At 54.3% G+C, this 14,373-nt stretch overlaps 1 protein-coding gene across 4 annotated transcripts in view; it reads right to left on the bottom strand.

Moving 5' to 3' along the window:
* The window catches only part of LOC147116852 (tonsoku-like protein), a 207,801-nt gene that overhangs the window by 184,954 nt on the left and 8,474 nt on the right, over nt 1-14,373 (bottom strand). For 3 of the 4 annotated variants that reach the window (XM_085987261.1, XM_085987258.1, XM_085987259.1), the window contains exons 3-5: nt 6,598-6,740; nt 4,304-4,487; nt 2,906-3,047 (exon numbers count right to left, since the gene is read on the bottom strand). In XM_085987261.1, the coding sequence (XP_085843387.1) occupies nt 2,906-3,047; nt 4,304-4,487; nt 6,598-6,740 (469 nt within the window). The remainder of the gene's footprint in view (nt 1-2,905; nt 3,048-4,303; nt 4,488-6,597; nt 6,741-14,373) is intronic. The other variant, XM_085987260.1, reaches the window with a different exon arrangement.

Raw genomic sequence — 14,373 nt, 5'->3', positions numbered from 1 at the left:
CCCTCAGTACTGCCCCTCCGACAGTGCGGCGCTCCCTCAGTACTGCCCCTCCGACAGTGCGGCGCTCCCTCAGTACTGCCCCTCCGACAGTGCGGCGCTCCCTCAGTACTGACCCTCCGACAGTGCGGCGCTCCCTCAGTACTGCCCCTCCGACAGTGCGGCACTCCCTCAGTACTGCCCCTCCGACAGTGCGGCGCTCCCTCAGTACTGCCCCTCCGACAGTGCGGCACTCCCTCAGTACTGCCCCTCCGACAGTGCGGCGATCCCTCAGTACTGCCCCTCCATCAGTGCGGCGCTCCCTCAGTACTGCCCCTCCGACAGTGCAGCGCTCCCTCAGCACTGCCCCCGACAGTGCAGCGCTCCCTCAGTACTGCCCCTCCGACAGTGCAGCGCTCCCTCAGTACTGACCCTCCGACAGTGCAGCACTCCCTCAGTACTGCCCCTCCGACAGTGCGGCGCTCCCTCAGTACTGCCCCCGATAGTGCAGTGCTCCCTCAGTACTGCCTCTCTGACAGTGAGGCGCTCCTTCAGTATTGCCCCTCCGACAGTGCAGCGCTCCCTCAGTACTGCCCCTCCGACAGTGCAGTGCTCCCTCAGTACTGCCCCTCCGATAGTGCAGCACTCCCTCAGTACTGCCCCTCCGACAGTGCAGCGCTCCCTCAGTACTGCCCCCGATAGTGCAGCGCTCCCTCAGTACTGCCCCTCTGACAGTGAGGCGCTCCCTCAGTACTGCCCCTCCGACAGTGCAGCTCTCCCTCAGTACTGCCCCTCCGACAGTGCAGCACTCCCTCAGTACTGCCCCTCCGACAGTGCAGCGCTCCCTCAGTACTGCCCCTCCGACAGTGCAGTGCTCCCTCAGTACTGCCCCTCCGATAGTGCAGCACTCCCTCAGTACTGCCCCTCCGACAGTGCAGCGCTCCCTCAGTACTGCCCCCGATAGTGCAGCGCTCCCTCAGTACTGCCCCTCCGACAGTGCAGCGCTCCCTCAGTACTGCCCCTCCGACAGTGCGGCGCTCCCTCAGTACTGCCCCGCCGACAGTGCGGCGCTCCCTCAGTACTGCCCCTCCGACAGTGCGGCGCTCCCTCAGTACTGACCCTCCGACAGTGCGGCGCTCCCTCAGTACTGCCCCTCCGACAGTGCGGCACTCCCTCAGTACTGCCCCTCCGACAGTGCGGCGCTCCCTCAGTACTGCCCCTCCGACAGTGCGGCACTCCCTCAGTACTGCCCCTCCGACAGTGCGGCGATCCCTCAGTACTGCCCCTCCGTCAGTGCAGCACTCCCTCAGTACTGCCCCTCCGACAGTGCTGCACTCCCTCAGTACTGCCCCTCCGACAGTGCGGCACTCCCTCAGTACTGCCCCTCCGACAGTGCGGCACTCCCTCAGTACTGCCCCTCCGACAGTGCGGCGCTCCCTCAGTCCTGCCCCTCCGACAGTGCGGCGCTCCCTCAGTACTGCCCCTCCGACAGTGCGGCACTCCCTCAGTACTGCCCCTCCGACAGTGCGGCGCTCCCTCAGTACTGCCCCTCCGACAGTGCGGCACTCCCTCAGTACTGCCCCTCCGACAGGGCGGCGCTCCCTCAGTACTGCCCCTCCGACAATGCGGCGCTCCCTCAGTACTGACCCTCCGACAGTGCGGCACTCCCTCAGTACTGCCCCTCCGACAGTGCGGCACTCCCTCAGTACTGCCCCTCCGACAGTGCGGCGCTCCCTCAGTACTGCCCCTCCGACAGTGCGGCACTCCCTCAGTGCTGCCCCTCCGACAGTGCAGCGCTCCCTCAGTACTGCCCCTGCGACAGTGCGGCACTCCCTCAGTACTGCCCCTCCGACAGTGCGGCGCTCCCTCAGTACTGCCCCTCCGTCAGTGCAGCACTCCCTCAGTACTGCCCCTCCGACAGTGCAGCACTCCCTCAGTACTGCCCCTCCGACAGTGCGGCACTCCCTCAGTACTGCCCCTCCGACAGTGCGGCACTCCCTCAGTACTGCCCCTCTGACAGTGCAGCACTCCCTCAGTACTGCCCCTCCGACAGTGCGACGCTCCCTCAGTACTGCCCCTCCGTCAGTGCAGCACTCCCTCAGTACTGCCCCTCCGACAGTGCAGCGCTCCCTCAGTACTGCCCCTCCGACAGTGCAGCGCTCCCTCTGCACTGCCCCTCCGACAGTGCGGCGCTCCCTCAGTACTGCCCCTCCGACAGTGCAGCGCTCCCTCTGTACTGCCCCTCCGACAGCGCGGCGCTCCCTCAGTACTGCCCCTCCGACAGTGCAGCGCTCCCTGTGTACTGCCCCTCCGACAGTGCGGCGCTCCCTCAGTACTGCCCCTCCGACAGTGCAGCGCTCCCTCTGTACTGCCCCTCCGACAGTGCGGCGCTCCCTCAGTACTGCCCCTCCGACAGTGCGGCGCTCCCTCAGTACTGCCCCTCCGACAGTGCGGCACTCCCTCAGTACTGCCCCTCCGACAGTGCGGCGCTCCCTCAGTACTGACTCTCCCAACAGTATGGGATTTTGTGCTCAAGTCTCTGGAGTGGGAACGTGAACCCAGAACCTTCTGACTGAGAGGTCAGAGTGCTGCCCGCTGAGCCACAGCTAACACAGTAGAACCTTAAGGAGAACAGGCAAAGGCCATTACACCGGACAAATTTGTTCCATTTGTATAGATAGACTTCACACTCATTAACAACGCAATTTGAACCATTCCGAGCAATTTGAACTTTGTCCGAGTGAACTTTGCCAATTTCTGTCACCAACTCCAAAAATTCCACTCATAATCCAAAACCACATCCCGCGCACACTCGCTGGGAAAGGACAGGTAGGTCCTCATATGTGGGCCTGAGGAATAACGGGAGAGCGAAGTTCTGAGGGGCACTGACGGTCGAACGGCCGTGCGTCACAGGGTAGCTGGAACTCACTGTGCAATGAAGATACTTCGCTGGATGTACTCCATACTGTGTGCAAAGTCCTTCATCAGGTTCCACACAATCCCTAGGTTCAGGTACAGTCCTACTCGCATCTTCTTCACTTCCAACACCGTCAGTTTATAAACATTCGAACCTGCGGAAAAATAATCATTAAAAAAAAAACGTTGCCCCAGATTTCCTGCTAGGACATCCTGTTGGAGGTCAGTAGCAACGAAGCAAGTGGCATTACACTAACTATCAACAACAAACTCGCATTTATGTAGCGCCTTTAATGTTGAAAATCACTGCACAGGAGTGGAATCAGACAATAATAGACGGTGAGTCAAAGGAGGAGATATTGGAACAGGTGACTACAAGCTTGGTCAAAGTGGGTTTTCAATGAGCGTCTTAAAGGAGGAGAACGATATAGAGAGTGGGTAAAGGTTATGGGAGCGAATTCCAGAGCTTAGGACCTAGGCAGCTGAAGGCACGGCCGCCAATGGTGGAGCGAAGAAGTAGTTGGATGCGCAAGAGGCCAGAGTTGGAGGAAAGCAGAGATCTCGGAGGGTTGTAGGGCTGGAGGGGGTTACAGAGATCTCGGAGGGTTGTAGGGCTGGAGGAGGTTACAGAGATCTCGAGGGGGTGTAGGACTGGAGGAGGTTACAGAGATGTCAGAGGGTTGTAGGGCCGGAGGGGGTTATAGAGATCTCGGAGGGTTGTGGGGCTGGAGGAGGTTACAGAGATCTCGGAGGGTTGTAGGGCCGGAGGGGGTTACAGAGATGTCAGAGGGTTGTAGGGCCGGAGGGGGTTACAGAGATCTCGGAGGGTTGTGGGGCTGGAGGAGGGAGGAGGGATCTCGGAGGGTTGTAGGGCTGGTGGAGGTTACAGAGATCTCGGATGGCTGTAGGGCTGGTGGAGGTTACAGAGATCTCGGAGGGTTGTGGGGCTGGAGGAGGTTACAGAGATCTCGGATGGCTGTAGGGCTGGTGGAGGTTACATAGAACTCGGATGGTTGTAGGGCTGGAGGGGGTTACAGAGATCTCGGAGGGTTGTGGGGCTGGTGGAGGTTACAGAAATCTCGGAGGGTTGTGGGGCTGGAGGAGGTTACAGAGATCTCGGAGGGTTGTGGGGCTGGTGGAGGTTACAGAGATCTCGGAGGGTTGTGGGGCTGGAGGAGGTTACAGAGATCTCGGAAGGTTGTGGGGCTGGAGGAGGTTGCAGAGATAGGGAGGGGTGAGGCCAAGGAGGGATTTAAGGGATTTATCTTTCTCTCTTTGCTGCCAGTCTACTCCTTTATCATCCTGAGGCTTGATTTCTCCACAATGGTCTCCGAAACCTCCCGCCCCCTTCACAAACTACAACTTATGTACAACTCCGTCAGAAGAATAAGGAAACACAAACATTTTCTACCTTCCAGATTGTCATCCAGGATTTCCAGACTTTTCACGAACGCCTTTTGAGCTTCCTGTAGGGCCTCGCTGGATTGGTCGCGTTGGTGCATGAACAAGTAAGTCCGGCCAATCAGCATCCAGGCTCGTTGTTCCTCAATGTAATTGGTGATTGATTGAGCCAATTCCAAATACGCCCTGTGATGCTGGGGGAGAAGGGAATGGACACGTTACTGAGAGGAAGAGAACCTTCTGTGGGACTTGGACCCATAAAACCCAAGCATAATTAATACAGAAATACACCTTAAACATTCACTCCCTCCACCACCGGCGTACCGTGGCTGCAGTGTGGACCATCTACAAGATGCACTGCAGCAACTCGCCAAGGCTTCTTCGGCAGCACCTCCCAAACCCGCGACCTCTACCACCTAGAAGGACAAGGGCAGCAGGCACATGGGAACACCACCACCTCCAAGTTTCCCTCCAAGTCACACACCATCCTGACTTGGGAAATATATCGGCCAGTCCTTCATCGTCGTTGGGTCAGAATCCTGGAACTGCCTCCCTAACAGCACTGTGGGAGTACCTTCACCACACGGACTGCAGCGGTTCAAGAAGGCGGCTCACCACCACCTTCTCAAGGGCAATTAGGGATGGGCAATAAATGCCGGCCTTGCCAGTGACGTCCACTTCTTGAGAATGAATTTTTTAAAAAGTCACTGACTGAAGTGTAAATAGGGTACGGTGGTGTGGCGGTTATGTTATTGGACCAATATACCGGAGCACGTGAGTTCAAATACCACCATGTCACTGTGTTAAATGTTTTATATATATCATAGAAAGTTCCAGCTCAGAAGGAGGCCATTCGGCCCATTGTGTCTGTGCCGGCCGACAAAGAGCTCTCCAGCCTAATCCCACTTTCCAGCTCTTGGTCCGTAGCCCTGTAGGTTCCGGCACTTCAAGTGTACATCCAAGCACTTATTAAATGTGATGAGGGTTTCTGCCTCTCCCACCCTTTCAGGCAGTGAGTTCCAGACCCCCACCACCCTCTGGGTGAAGAAATTTCCCCTCAAATCCCCTCTAATCCTTCTACCAATTACTTTAAATCTCTGCCCCTGGTTATTGACCCCTCTGCTACGGGAAATAGGTCCTTCCTGTCCACTCTATCTAGGTCCCTCATAATTTTATACACCTCAATTAAGTCTCCCCTCAGCCTCCTCTGTTCCAAAGAAAACAACCCCAGCCTATCCAATCTTTCCTCATATATATACAGCGCTGTAATACACACTGGCATAAAAATTTGATCTCGCCCAAAAATGGGCAATCAGGGGGAGGGGCGAGCAGGGGGATGGGCGAGCAAGGGGGAGGAGTGACCGGTGGGGGAGGGGCGATCAGGGGAGGGGCGAGGAGGGGGTAGCAGGGGGCGGGGCGAGCAGGGGGAGGGGTGCGCAGGGGAGGGGGAGGGGTGAGCAGGGGGAGGGGCGGGGTGAGCAGCGGGAATGGGGAGGGTCAGTCAGGGGGAGGGGAGGGGCGAGGTGAGCAGCGGGAATGGGGAGGGTCGGTCAGGGGGAGGGGCAGGGTGAGCAGCGGTCGGGGAGGGGCGAGCAGGGGGGAGGGTCGGTCAGGGGGAGGGGCAGGGTGAGCAGCGGTCGGGGGAGGGGCGAGCAGGGGGGAGGGTCGGTCAGGGGGAGGGGCTCACAGGAGGCGTGGCCTGTTGCGTTGTCCCAGACTGCATGCAATATTCGTGCAGTCCGCTCATTATCACGACACAGGGCTGCAGCCAGTCGCTGGGGCTGGATATCGCGCATCTCTGACGCCCCTTAAAGGCAGGCAGCATCTCTTAAAGTGGAGGCTGCATTCTGGCTGCAGACACTGGGGAAAGCTTAAAAGGAGAGAACTGGCTGCAGCAAGCACTGGGTGGGGCACCAGGCCTCTCTGAGGCTGCCTTGGTGGCTCTAGTCCGGGCAGTGGCAGGACGGAGACCCCCACAGAGAGGAAACTCCATCCAGGCAATACCTCTGTCACCAGTGAGAAAAGGTGACAGAGGAGGTCAATGCCAGGAACTTAGTTCCCAGGACAGGGCTACAATGCCAGAAAAAATTAAATGACCTCACCAGAGTTTTCAAGTTAAGAATACTATTCTTACTCTTTGATGACAACTCCACCCCCTCCAGCCTCACTATTCACAATACTCCCTCCCCTCGCCCACTTCACTCTCCTCCAGTCACTGCACCGCACTCCAGTACACCTCCTACTCCTCACACTCAACACGATTGCAACCCTCACTCCCCCCGCCGCCCCGGGTCTCTGATTTACCTTCAAGGAAGACTCGCAATTCTTGAGCTCCAGGAAGCATTCGCCAATCATCCGATGCGCGACCCCACAGCCAATCACATCTCGCCGCGCCTCCAACAGCCGCAACTCCTGTTCATGCTCCTGAATGGCTGCCTGGAACTCGCCTGTCGGGGATAGAGAGAGAGAGAGAGAGAGAGAGAGTGTGATGGAGTGAGGGCATCGAGAGAGTGAGGGACAGAGTGAGTGAAAGAAAGAGAAAGATGGAGAGACAGAAATAGAAAGAAAGAGAAAGAACGAAAGGGAGAAAGAGAGAGAGAGAGAAAGAGAAGGAAAGAGAGGAAGAGAAAGACAGAAAATGAGAAAGAAAGAGCGAGACAGAAAAGGAAAGAAAGAGTGAACCTTTCATCGACCCAGGACGCCCCAAAGTGCTTTACAGTCAATGAAGTACATTTGAAGTATAGTCACTGCTGTAATGTAGGAAACGCAGCAGCCAAATCACGCACAGCAAGGCGATACTGAGAGGCTGCTTCCCCTGGCTGGGGAGTCCAGAACCAGGGGTCACAGTCTCGGGATAAGGGGTCGGCCATTTAAGACTGAGATGAGGAGAAATTTCTTCACTCAGAGGGTTTTGAAACTTTGGAATTCTCTGCCCTTGGACTGTCGAAGCTCAGTTGTTGAGTATATTCAAGGCTGAGATCGATAGATTTTTGGACATTAAAGGAATCAAGGGATTGGGGATAGTGCAGGAAAGTGGAGATGATGTACAAGTTCAGCCATGATCTTACTGAATGGCGGAGAAGGCTTGAGGGGCCGTGTGGCCCACTCCTGCTCCTGTTTCTTATGTTCTTACATCCCACAAACAGCAGTGTGATAATGACTAGATCATCTGTTTTAGTGATGTTTTAGTTGAGGGCCAGGACACCGGGGAGAACTCCCCTGCTCTTCTTAGAAATAGTGCCATGGGGTCTTTTACATCCACCCGAGAGGGCAGACGGGGCCTCGGTTTTACGCTGCGAAGGAATGAGCCAGATAACCGATTCAGAAAAAGACACTTTCTTATGAAAGTATTCTGGTCTTATTAAAACAGGACCAACTGGGTTTGGAAATTTAGAAACCTAACGATGAAATAGCTGTGAAAGCATTCTGGCTATTGAGATAAGACAGTTGTTGACCCTGAACAAATAACCTTATTGAAACAGAAGGTGAAGGGCCCCAACTTGTAAAGTCTGTGGTTTGTGCAGTTAATAAATACACAGACTTCAGAAGTAACAAACAAAACAGGTCTTTACTATTCGAAGGTCCGGGCGAATCTGCCCCAGCAATCCTGCCACCACACTTATATACTGGTGTGGTCACTATCGGTATTACAGTATACAGAAGCCAAACAAATAGTGCCACACCTAAAGTAGTTCCCTTAAAGGTGAACGGTTACATTCAATAGTTCCCTTAAAGGTAGACGGGTACATACACTACAATCCTCCCTTTTTAGCTTATTACTTACAGAGTCCCCGTTAAACATACATATCTTCAACTTCCTATAAAACAAATTACAGATATAATCTCGGTGGAGTCAATGTCATATAAAACAATTTACAAATATAATCTCGGTGGAAACAGTTCACAGGTTCAGTCTCTGATCTTGACTCGTTCCGAACAACATCTCTTTGGTGTAAACGGATTACCTGGCTAGCGTGACTCCTCCATAGCCTTTTTCTTGACGTAACAGCTTGAACCTTCGTCCTGTTGAACCAGCAGTGCGGACTTTTACAACCAACTGGCTGTCTTGACATTTTCCAGTTTTTCAACTAATTTAGCTCCTTTCGTAATGTCCCGCCTGGAATGGTAGAAGTGCTAATATTTTAGACAGTTATTATCTTCTGCTTCTTCTTTTTCTTTTCTGCCTTTTTGAAACTCTCGGAGCTCCTTTCTCGGCTGCCAGCTGTAGCGCCACCAACTCTCTATGTTCCTTAGACCTTAAGTGCTTCCTCCGGATTTCAGCACTTTGAGAGTTTTCATCACAAGCTGGGCAGACCACATCCTCGTAATATTCAGTGTCACTCAACAGGTCATGGTAATATTCGGGTTCGTCCTGAGTTAGGTCAGCGAGAGAGACTTCTTCTTCCTCCTCAACCGTCTGGACGTTAGCTGACGGTGGTTCCTTCCCTAAACATCTTTCTTGAAAAGCCTTCTTCATGCATTCATATTCATCCTGCTCTTCCTGGGTTATCTGCCATTCCTTCACGACGGCCCTCATTTGTGAGTTCAATACCTTCCTTTCCATCGGTAATTGCGTTATCAGGCTATTTAACCCTTCTACTGAAGTAACGGTTTCCACATTCTTCTGTTCACCTTGACGTGATTCAACGTACTTTTGGCATCCTTGTAAAATTTGTGTTGCCACCTCAGCTATCTCCGTGACTTTTGAGAGCTCCGAACTCGTTCCCCCTGAAGATTGAAGCTCGTGTTCAGATTGTTCCCCTTGCAGAGTCTTGTCCTTCAGCATATGAAGGAGTTGGCTGACCGTTAACTCTTCCCTGGGAACACGGTGGATCAGAGTCTTCTCCATTTCCTCCACCTCTTTCTCCAATACTTCCACCTTACATTCCTCTTGAACTTTGGCTTTCAGCGCTCGGAAAAGTTGCGCCCTGATGCTCTCTAGTTCATGTTCAGGGACCATTCTTACAGTGTCCTGTTCTTCCACTGAAAGGATTCCCAGTTGAATCTGTTCTTCAAGTTGTTGAACCTCGGTCATTGCCGCCTCATATTTGTCTTGGGTGTCCTTCAATGTTTTTATAAGTTCTTGGACATCCTGGCCTAGAAATTGAGTGCCCTTAGCGCCGATTTTGCGGCGCTAGAGGGCCTAGCGCTGCAATTGGCGCCGGCGCCGAAATTGCCTGGGGCCCTTCCGCCGCGGTAGACCGGTAGCGCTGCGCCGGCACCGATGACGTCATCGGTGTGCGCAGCGTCCCGGTTGCCATGCCGACGGGCCCCAGCGCCGAAATTCAGTTGCGGCCGCCTCGCCCGTGGCAGCCGCAACTAAGACTCTGGCAACAGAGTCTTACAAGCCTTTGCGCCGGCGCATTAAAGGCCCCGTGGCGGCCGGCCGCTTTCCCGCCGGCCGCCTGGCCGCAGCTCCCTCCCCGGACTTCCCCCCCCCCGGAACAGAAGCAAGCCCGGCACTTGTCCGAGGTGCCGGGCTCATTTTTATAAAGATTTTCGCGGGCCGCGGCCGGGTGCAGGCAGCTCCTCCTTAAGGGAAGGAGGAGGCCTGCACTTCCCGAGCCTGCCGCACCGCATCGGGTGCCGCAGCGCCGGAATTGCGGCGCGAAACGGCAGTTAGCGCCGAATTACCGCCGCAATGACCCTTCAGTAGCGCCGGCAGCCGTTTGGGCGCGGCCCTGCTGAATTTTTGGCGCGCGCAGGGGGACTTAGCGCCGGCACTAACTTCCGGCGCTAAAGCCCTGGCTAAGCCAAAACTCAATTTCTAGGCCCCTGTCTTTCATGCTCTGCCATGATTTTCACCTCTAATTTCTCATCTATGGATGGAGCTCCTACCGATGAGTCTGTCTTGGCCTTGAGCTCATCAAGAATTTCCTGCAGCCTTTGGACTTCTTGCTCATGTTCAACCTTTAGTTGTTCATATGCTTCTACTGAAACTAGCTTTTCGGAGGCTGCCGAGTTAACCCCCTCCAGAATTGTAGCCTGGGCCTGTTCATACTGTTCTTTCAACTTCTCACACTCTGCTTGTAAGGAGTCGTAGAGAAGAACTGGAATAAAATCCTGGCTCCCTGAAGATTCCTCTTCCTTTAGTTCATTCTGTAAATATTCTAGTTCCTGAACAGCATCAGGGGAATGTGATTGGTATTTGACCACGATGGCTCTATGGTCGCTCTCTGCTTGAGCTAGCTGTCTCTGTAGTCTTTCCAGGTTCTCCCATTCGGTGTCCCAGAACCTTTCCATATTTTTCATCTCCTGTACGAGACGGTCACTCAACTGTTCTAATTGTTGTCGTACTTTGACATAAGTTTGCGTCCGAGCTCGGTGTTCTTCCGTCATGGATGGATCCTTTGCTTGAACAGGCTCAGAATTCTCTGTCAACCTGGAGTTCTGCTCTGCAGCTTTATTCTTCTTGGTACCATAAGTCCTTCTGCATGTCTTCGTTTTCTTTCCCATCGTCGGCAAGTCCCTTTTAGCCTTGTCTTCCATTTCCGACTTGGTCTTATCATCATCCATTTCAGATTCTGAGCTAATAGCTTGCACCGAGTCCTCCCTCATTATGGCTTTTAGGTAATGCCATTCCATGTCTATTTTCTTAATCCACTCCCGTCCTAGAAGTGGTGGTCCTCCCTCAGGTAATACGTACAAGTTCATTCTTGGGTGTTCTTTACCCCTATCTCTCACCTTGACTCTTATTTTCCCCACGGGGTATACGTTATGTCCCGTGTATGTCTGTAATACGAACTTGGTATTTCTTAAAGGTATGTGAGAGACTAGCCGGTGGTAGTCCCTTCGGTTGATGACTGATAGAGCTGATCCAGTGTCCAGCTCCATTCTTACTTGGACTCCAGCTATTTTTAGTATGACCCAGATGGCCTGTAGATCCGTTTCTTTACCCACATTGTGGATTCTCAGCCTACCCAGCTCCTGGTTGTTTGGGTCTGAGTCTGAATTCTGTTCGTCTGAACTCTTCTCAGCCACCTTGTGTACCTTGTTGTACTTTTCTTGTGGTGGCTTCCTTTGATTATTGGTCTTTTTCCCGGACCGGCATACCTTCGCGATGTGACCCAGTTTGCCACATTTCCTACACTCTTGGTTCTTAAACCAGCATTGATTCTGGTCATGCGTTGTCTTCCCACAACGGTAGCATTTTGTTGTGCTTGAAGTAATTTGGTCCACCCCGAGTGCCGCCGCCTTTAGTTGCATTTCCGCCGTTCCTTTCGCTGCGGCTTCGTGCAATGCAGCTATAAGGACAGCCCTGTCCAGTGTGAGGTCGTTCTCTTCCAGTAGTCGCTTCTGCGTCCCTTCTTTGGACAATCCGCATACGAACTTGTCCCGCAGCGCTTCTGTCAGATTCCCTCCGAACTGGCAGTATTTCGCTAGCCTACGCAGTTCGACCAAGTATTCCGCATTGCTTTCGTCTTTCTTCTGCGTTCTTGCGTAGAATTTGAATCGTTCAACCAGCATCAACGGTGTGGGGTTCAAGTGGTCCTTCAGCACAGCCACAATCTCTTCGAAGGTCTGATCCGCTGGTTTATTTGGTGCTATTAGATGCTTCACGAGCCCGTATGTTTTTGCCCCCATCGAGTTTAGCAATGTTATCGCCTTGTCGTCTTCCTCTATTTTGTTGGCTTCGCAATAGATCTCTATGCGTTCCACGTACGTGGCCCAGTCTTCTATTTCAGAATTAAAGTCGTTAATATTCCCTCGCTTAGGCATTTTTCTTCCCTTGGGAGCAGCACCAGTATTTCTTTAAGTATTCTTATTTATTTGTTTGTTTCTAAGATGGCGGTTTTCCCGCGAAATCGGCGGTTTCCCGCTCTTCCTTTCTCGCCCCGCCCACTTCAATGGCGGTTTCCCGCTTCTGGCGTCTTCTCCGGCTAATGGCGGCTTCCCGCGTTTCTTCCCGGTGGAAGGGGTACGCTTCCCCCACAGCGGACAGGTTCAGCCGCTGGCTGGCTTCCACACAGCTCCCCTTACTCGGCTATGTCTTTTCCTCCCGCCCGCACGGCTCTACCGGCGCTGGGTACACCCCGTTAACGGAGGACAGTTCAGCCGCTGGACTGGCTCTCGCGCAGTCTCTCTCTCCGTACCCGGCTCTGTCGCTCTCTCGCCCGCACGTTCGGTGCTACCGGCCCTGGGTACCCCGTTGGTGGAGAACAGTTCAGCCGCTGGACTGGCTCTCGCGCAGTCTCTCACCCCGTTTTCGGCTGTGTCTCTCACCCACTCCCGCACGTTCGGTTTTGCCGGCTCTGAGTACCCCGTTGGTGGAGAACAGCTCAGCCGCTGGACTGGCTCCTCGCAGTCTCTCTCTCCGCACCCAGCTCTCACCCGCACGGTTCCCGTTCGCCTCCCCAGCCCTCTCGCAGACCGGTGTTTCCCTCCCCGGCTGCGGCTGGGTTTCTCTTCCCGCGCCTACTCACAGGCTCAGCGCTTCGTGGCTGCGGTCGCTGCCCGGATTTTTCCCGCCGATCGCGGTCCGGCTGTCACCCGACGCCGTTGGACCCGACTTTTGACCGGCTCAGCTCCCCCTCGACCAAGGTCGAGTGCTCTGCCCTTATCCTCCGGATACTTCTACACCTTCCCCTACTCACAGTCTCCGCGGCCGCCTTGTTCCCTGCTGATCGGCTCACTCTGCACCGTGGTAGAAGGGTAGTCAGTGCCTGTTGCTAATGGAAGCTTTTGTTGCTAAAGTCTTCCACCTTTCTCCTGCTGCAGCCTCGTGTTTTCTTCCAGCAGCACGACGAGGGCGGTTGCCTCTCTTCGACGCTCTTCTTGCTTTGGTAATCTTGCCGCAGGGTACGATCGGACTCGTCGCCACTGTAAAGTCTGTGGGTTGTGCAGTTAATAAATACACAGACTTCAGAAGTAACAAACAAACAGGTCTTTACTATTCGAAGGTCCGGGCGAATCAGCCCCAGCAATCCTGCCACAACACTTATATACTGGTGTGGTCACTATCGGTATTACAGTATACAGAAGCCAAACAAATAGTGCCACACCTAAAGTAGTTCTCTTAAAGGTGAACGGTTACATTCAATAGTTCCCTTAAAGATAGACGGGTACATACACTACACAACTGGTTGAACTTTTGGGAAAAAAAACAATGGTTCACCCTGGATAAGGTGTTCTAATTTACACTTCGTAAAGAAGCACATAAGATAAGGAACATCTGCCCTCGTAAAGATGACAAAGTAAGGAACACCTGCCGTCACACCATTTTTATATGGTAAACTTAGAACACCCAGAGATGAGACGGCATCTGGGTGAGGTGGCAGTAAGAGTTGCAGAGGTCAGCAGAAAGATGACTGGAGATAATTAGCTTGCATCAGCCGAAAACCTTAAAGGAAATGCCACTGGGAAAGGGTATAAATATTGAACTCTCAAATGGGATAACAGACTCGCTTTAATCAGGCAAAGCGATTCACGGCTTCAGAGGCGACTCTGTAGTCTCCAACTCTTTGTACGCGGGGATCAAAGGTATTTGATTTTGGTGGATATCCTGTAGAACACTAAGGCCTAGAAATTCAGTGGGCTGCGCCACCAGTTTGCGCCCAAAGAGGGCACTCAGTGGCTTTTGCGCCACTGGCCACACCTACCGCGATATTTAGCGGGGCGCTAATGGCGGCGTTAGCCGGTAGCGCTGCGCCGCCACCGATGACGTCCTCGGTGTGCGCAGCGCCCCGCTATCGCCCCGATGGCCATATTTGGTCGCACCCGCCTCCTCAGCGCCGGCCGCAAATAGCGACCGGTACACAGGGGCCTACCTGTGGCGGTAGTGGCGCTAGTTAAGGTGGAGGTGCGACCGGCCGCTTTTTCGGCGGCCGCCTGCCCGCACCTCCGTCCCCGGCCTCCTACACCACCCCCCCCCCCCACGGCATTGCCGGCTGTTTCCCGAGAGCCCGGCACTTCTCCTTGGTGCCGGGCTCATTTGCCGGCACTCGCGAGCGGGGATCGCGCTGTTGCAGGCACCTCCCCCTTAACAGTGGGAGGAAGGCCTGCAGTACCGCAGCGTGCCGTGCCACAGCGTGTGGCGCTGCGGCCCTTAGCGCGCCGATATTCAGTTTCAGCGCCCCAAGC

The sequence above is a fragment of the Somniosus microcephalus genome, chromosome 5 (genome assembly GCF_052327205.1).
Source record: "Somniosus microcephalus isolate GS21.2 chromosome 5, FLI_Smic_1.0, whole genome shotgun sequence".
In the NCBI taxonomy this organism is placed as follows: domain Eukaryota; kingdom Metazoa; phylum Chordata; class Chondrichthyes; order Squaliformes; family Somniosidae; genus Somniosus; species Somniosus microcephalus.
Note: the sequence above shows the minus strand (reverse complement) of the source record. Positions and strands in the feature narration are given on the sequence as shown.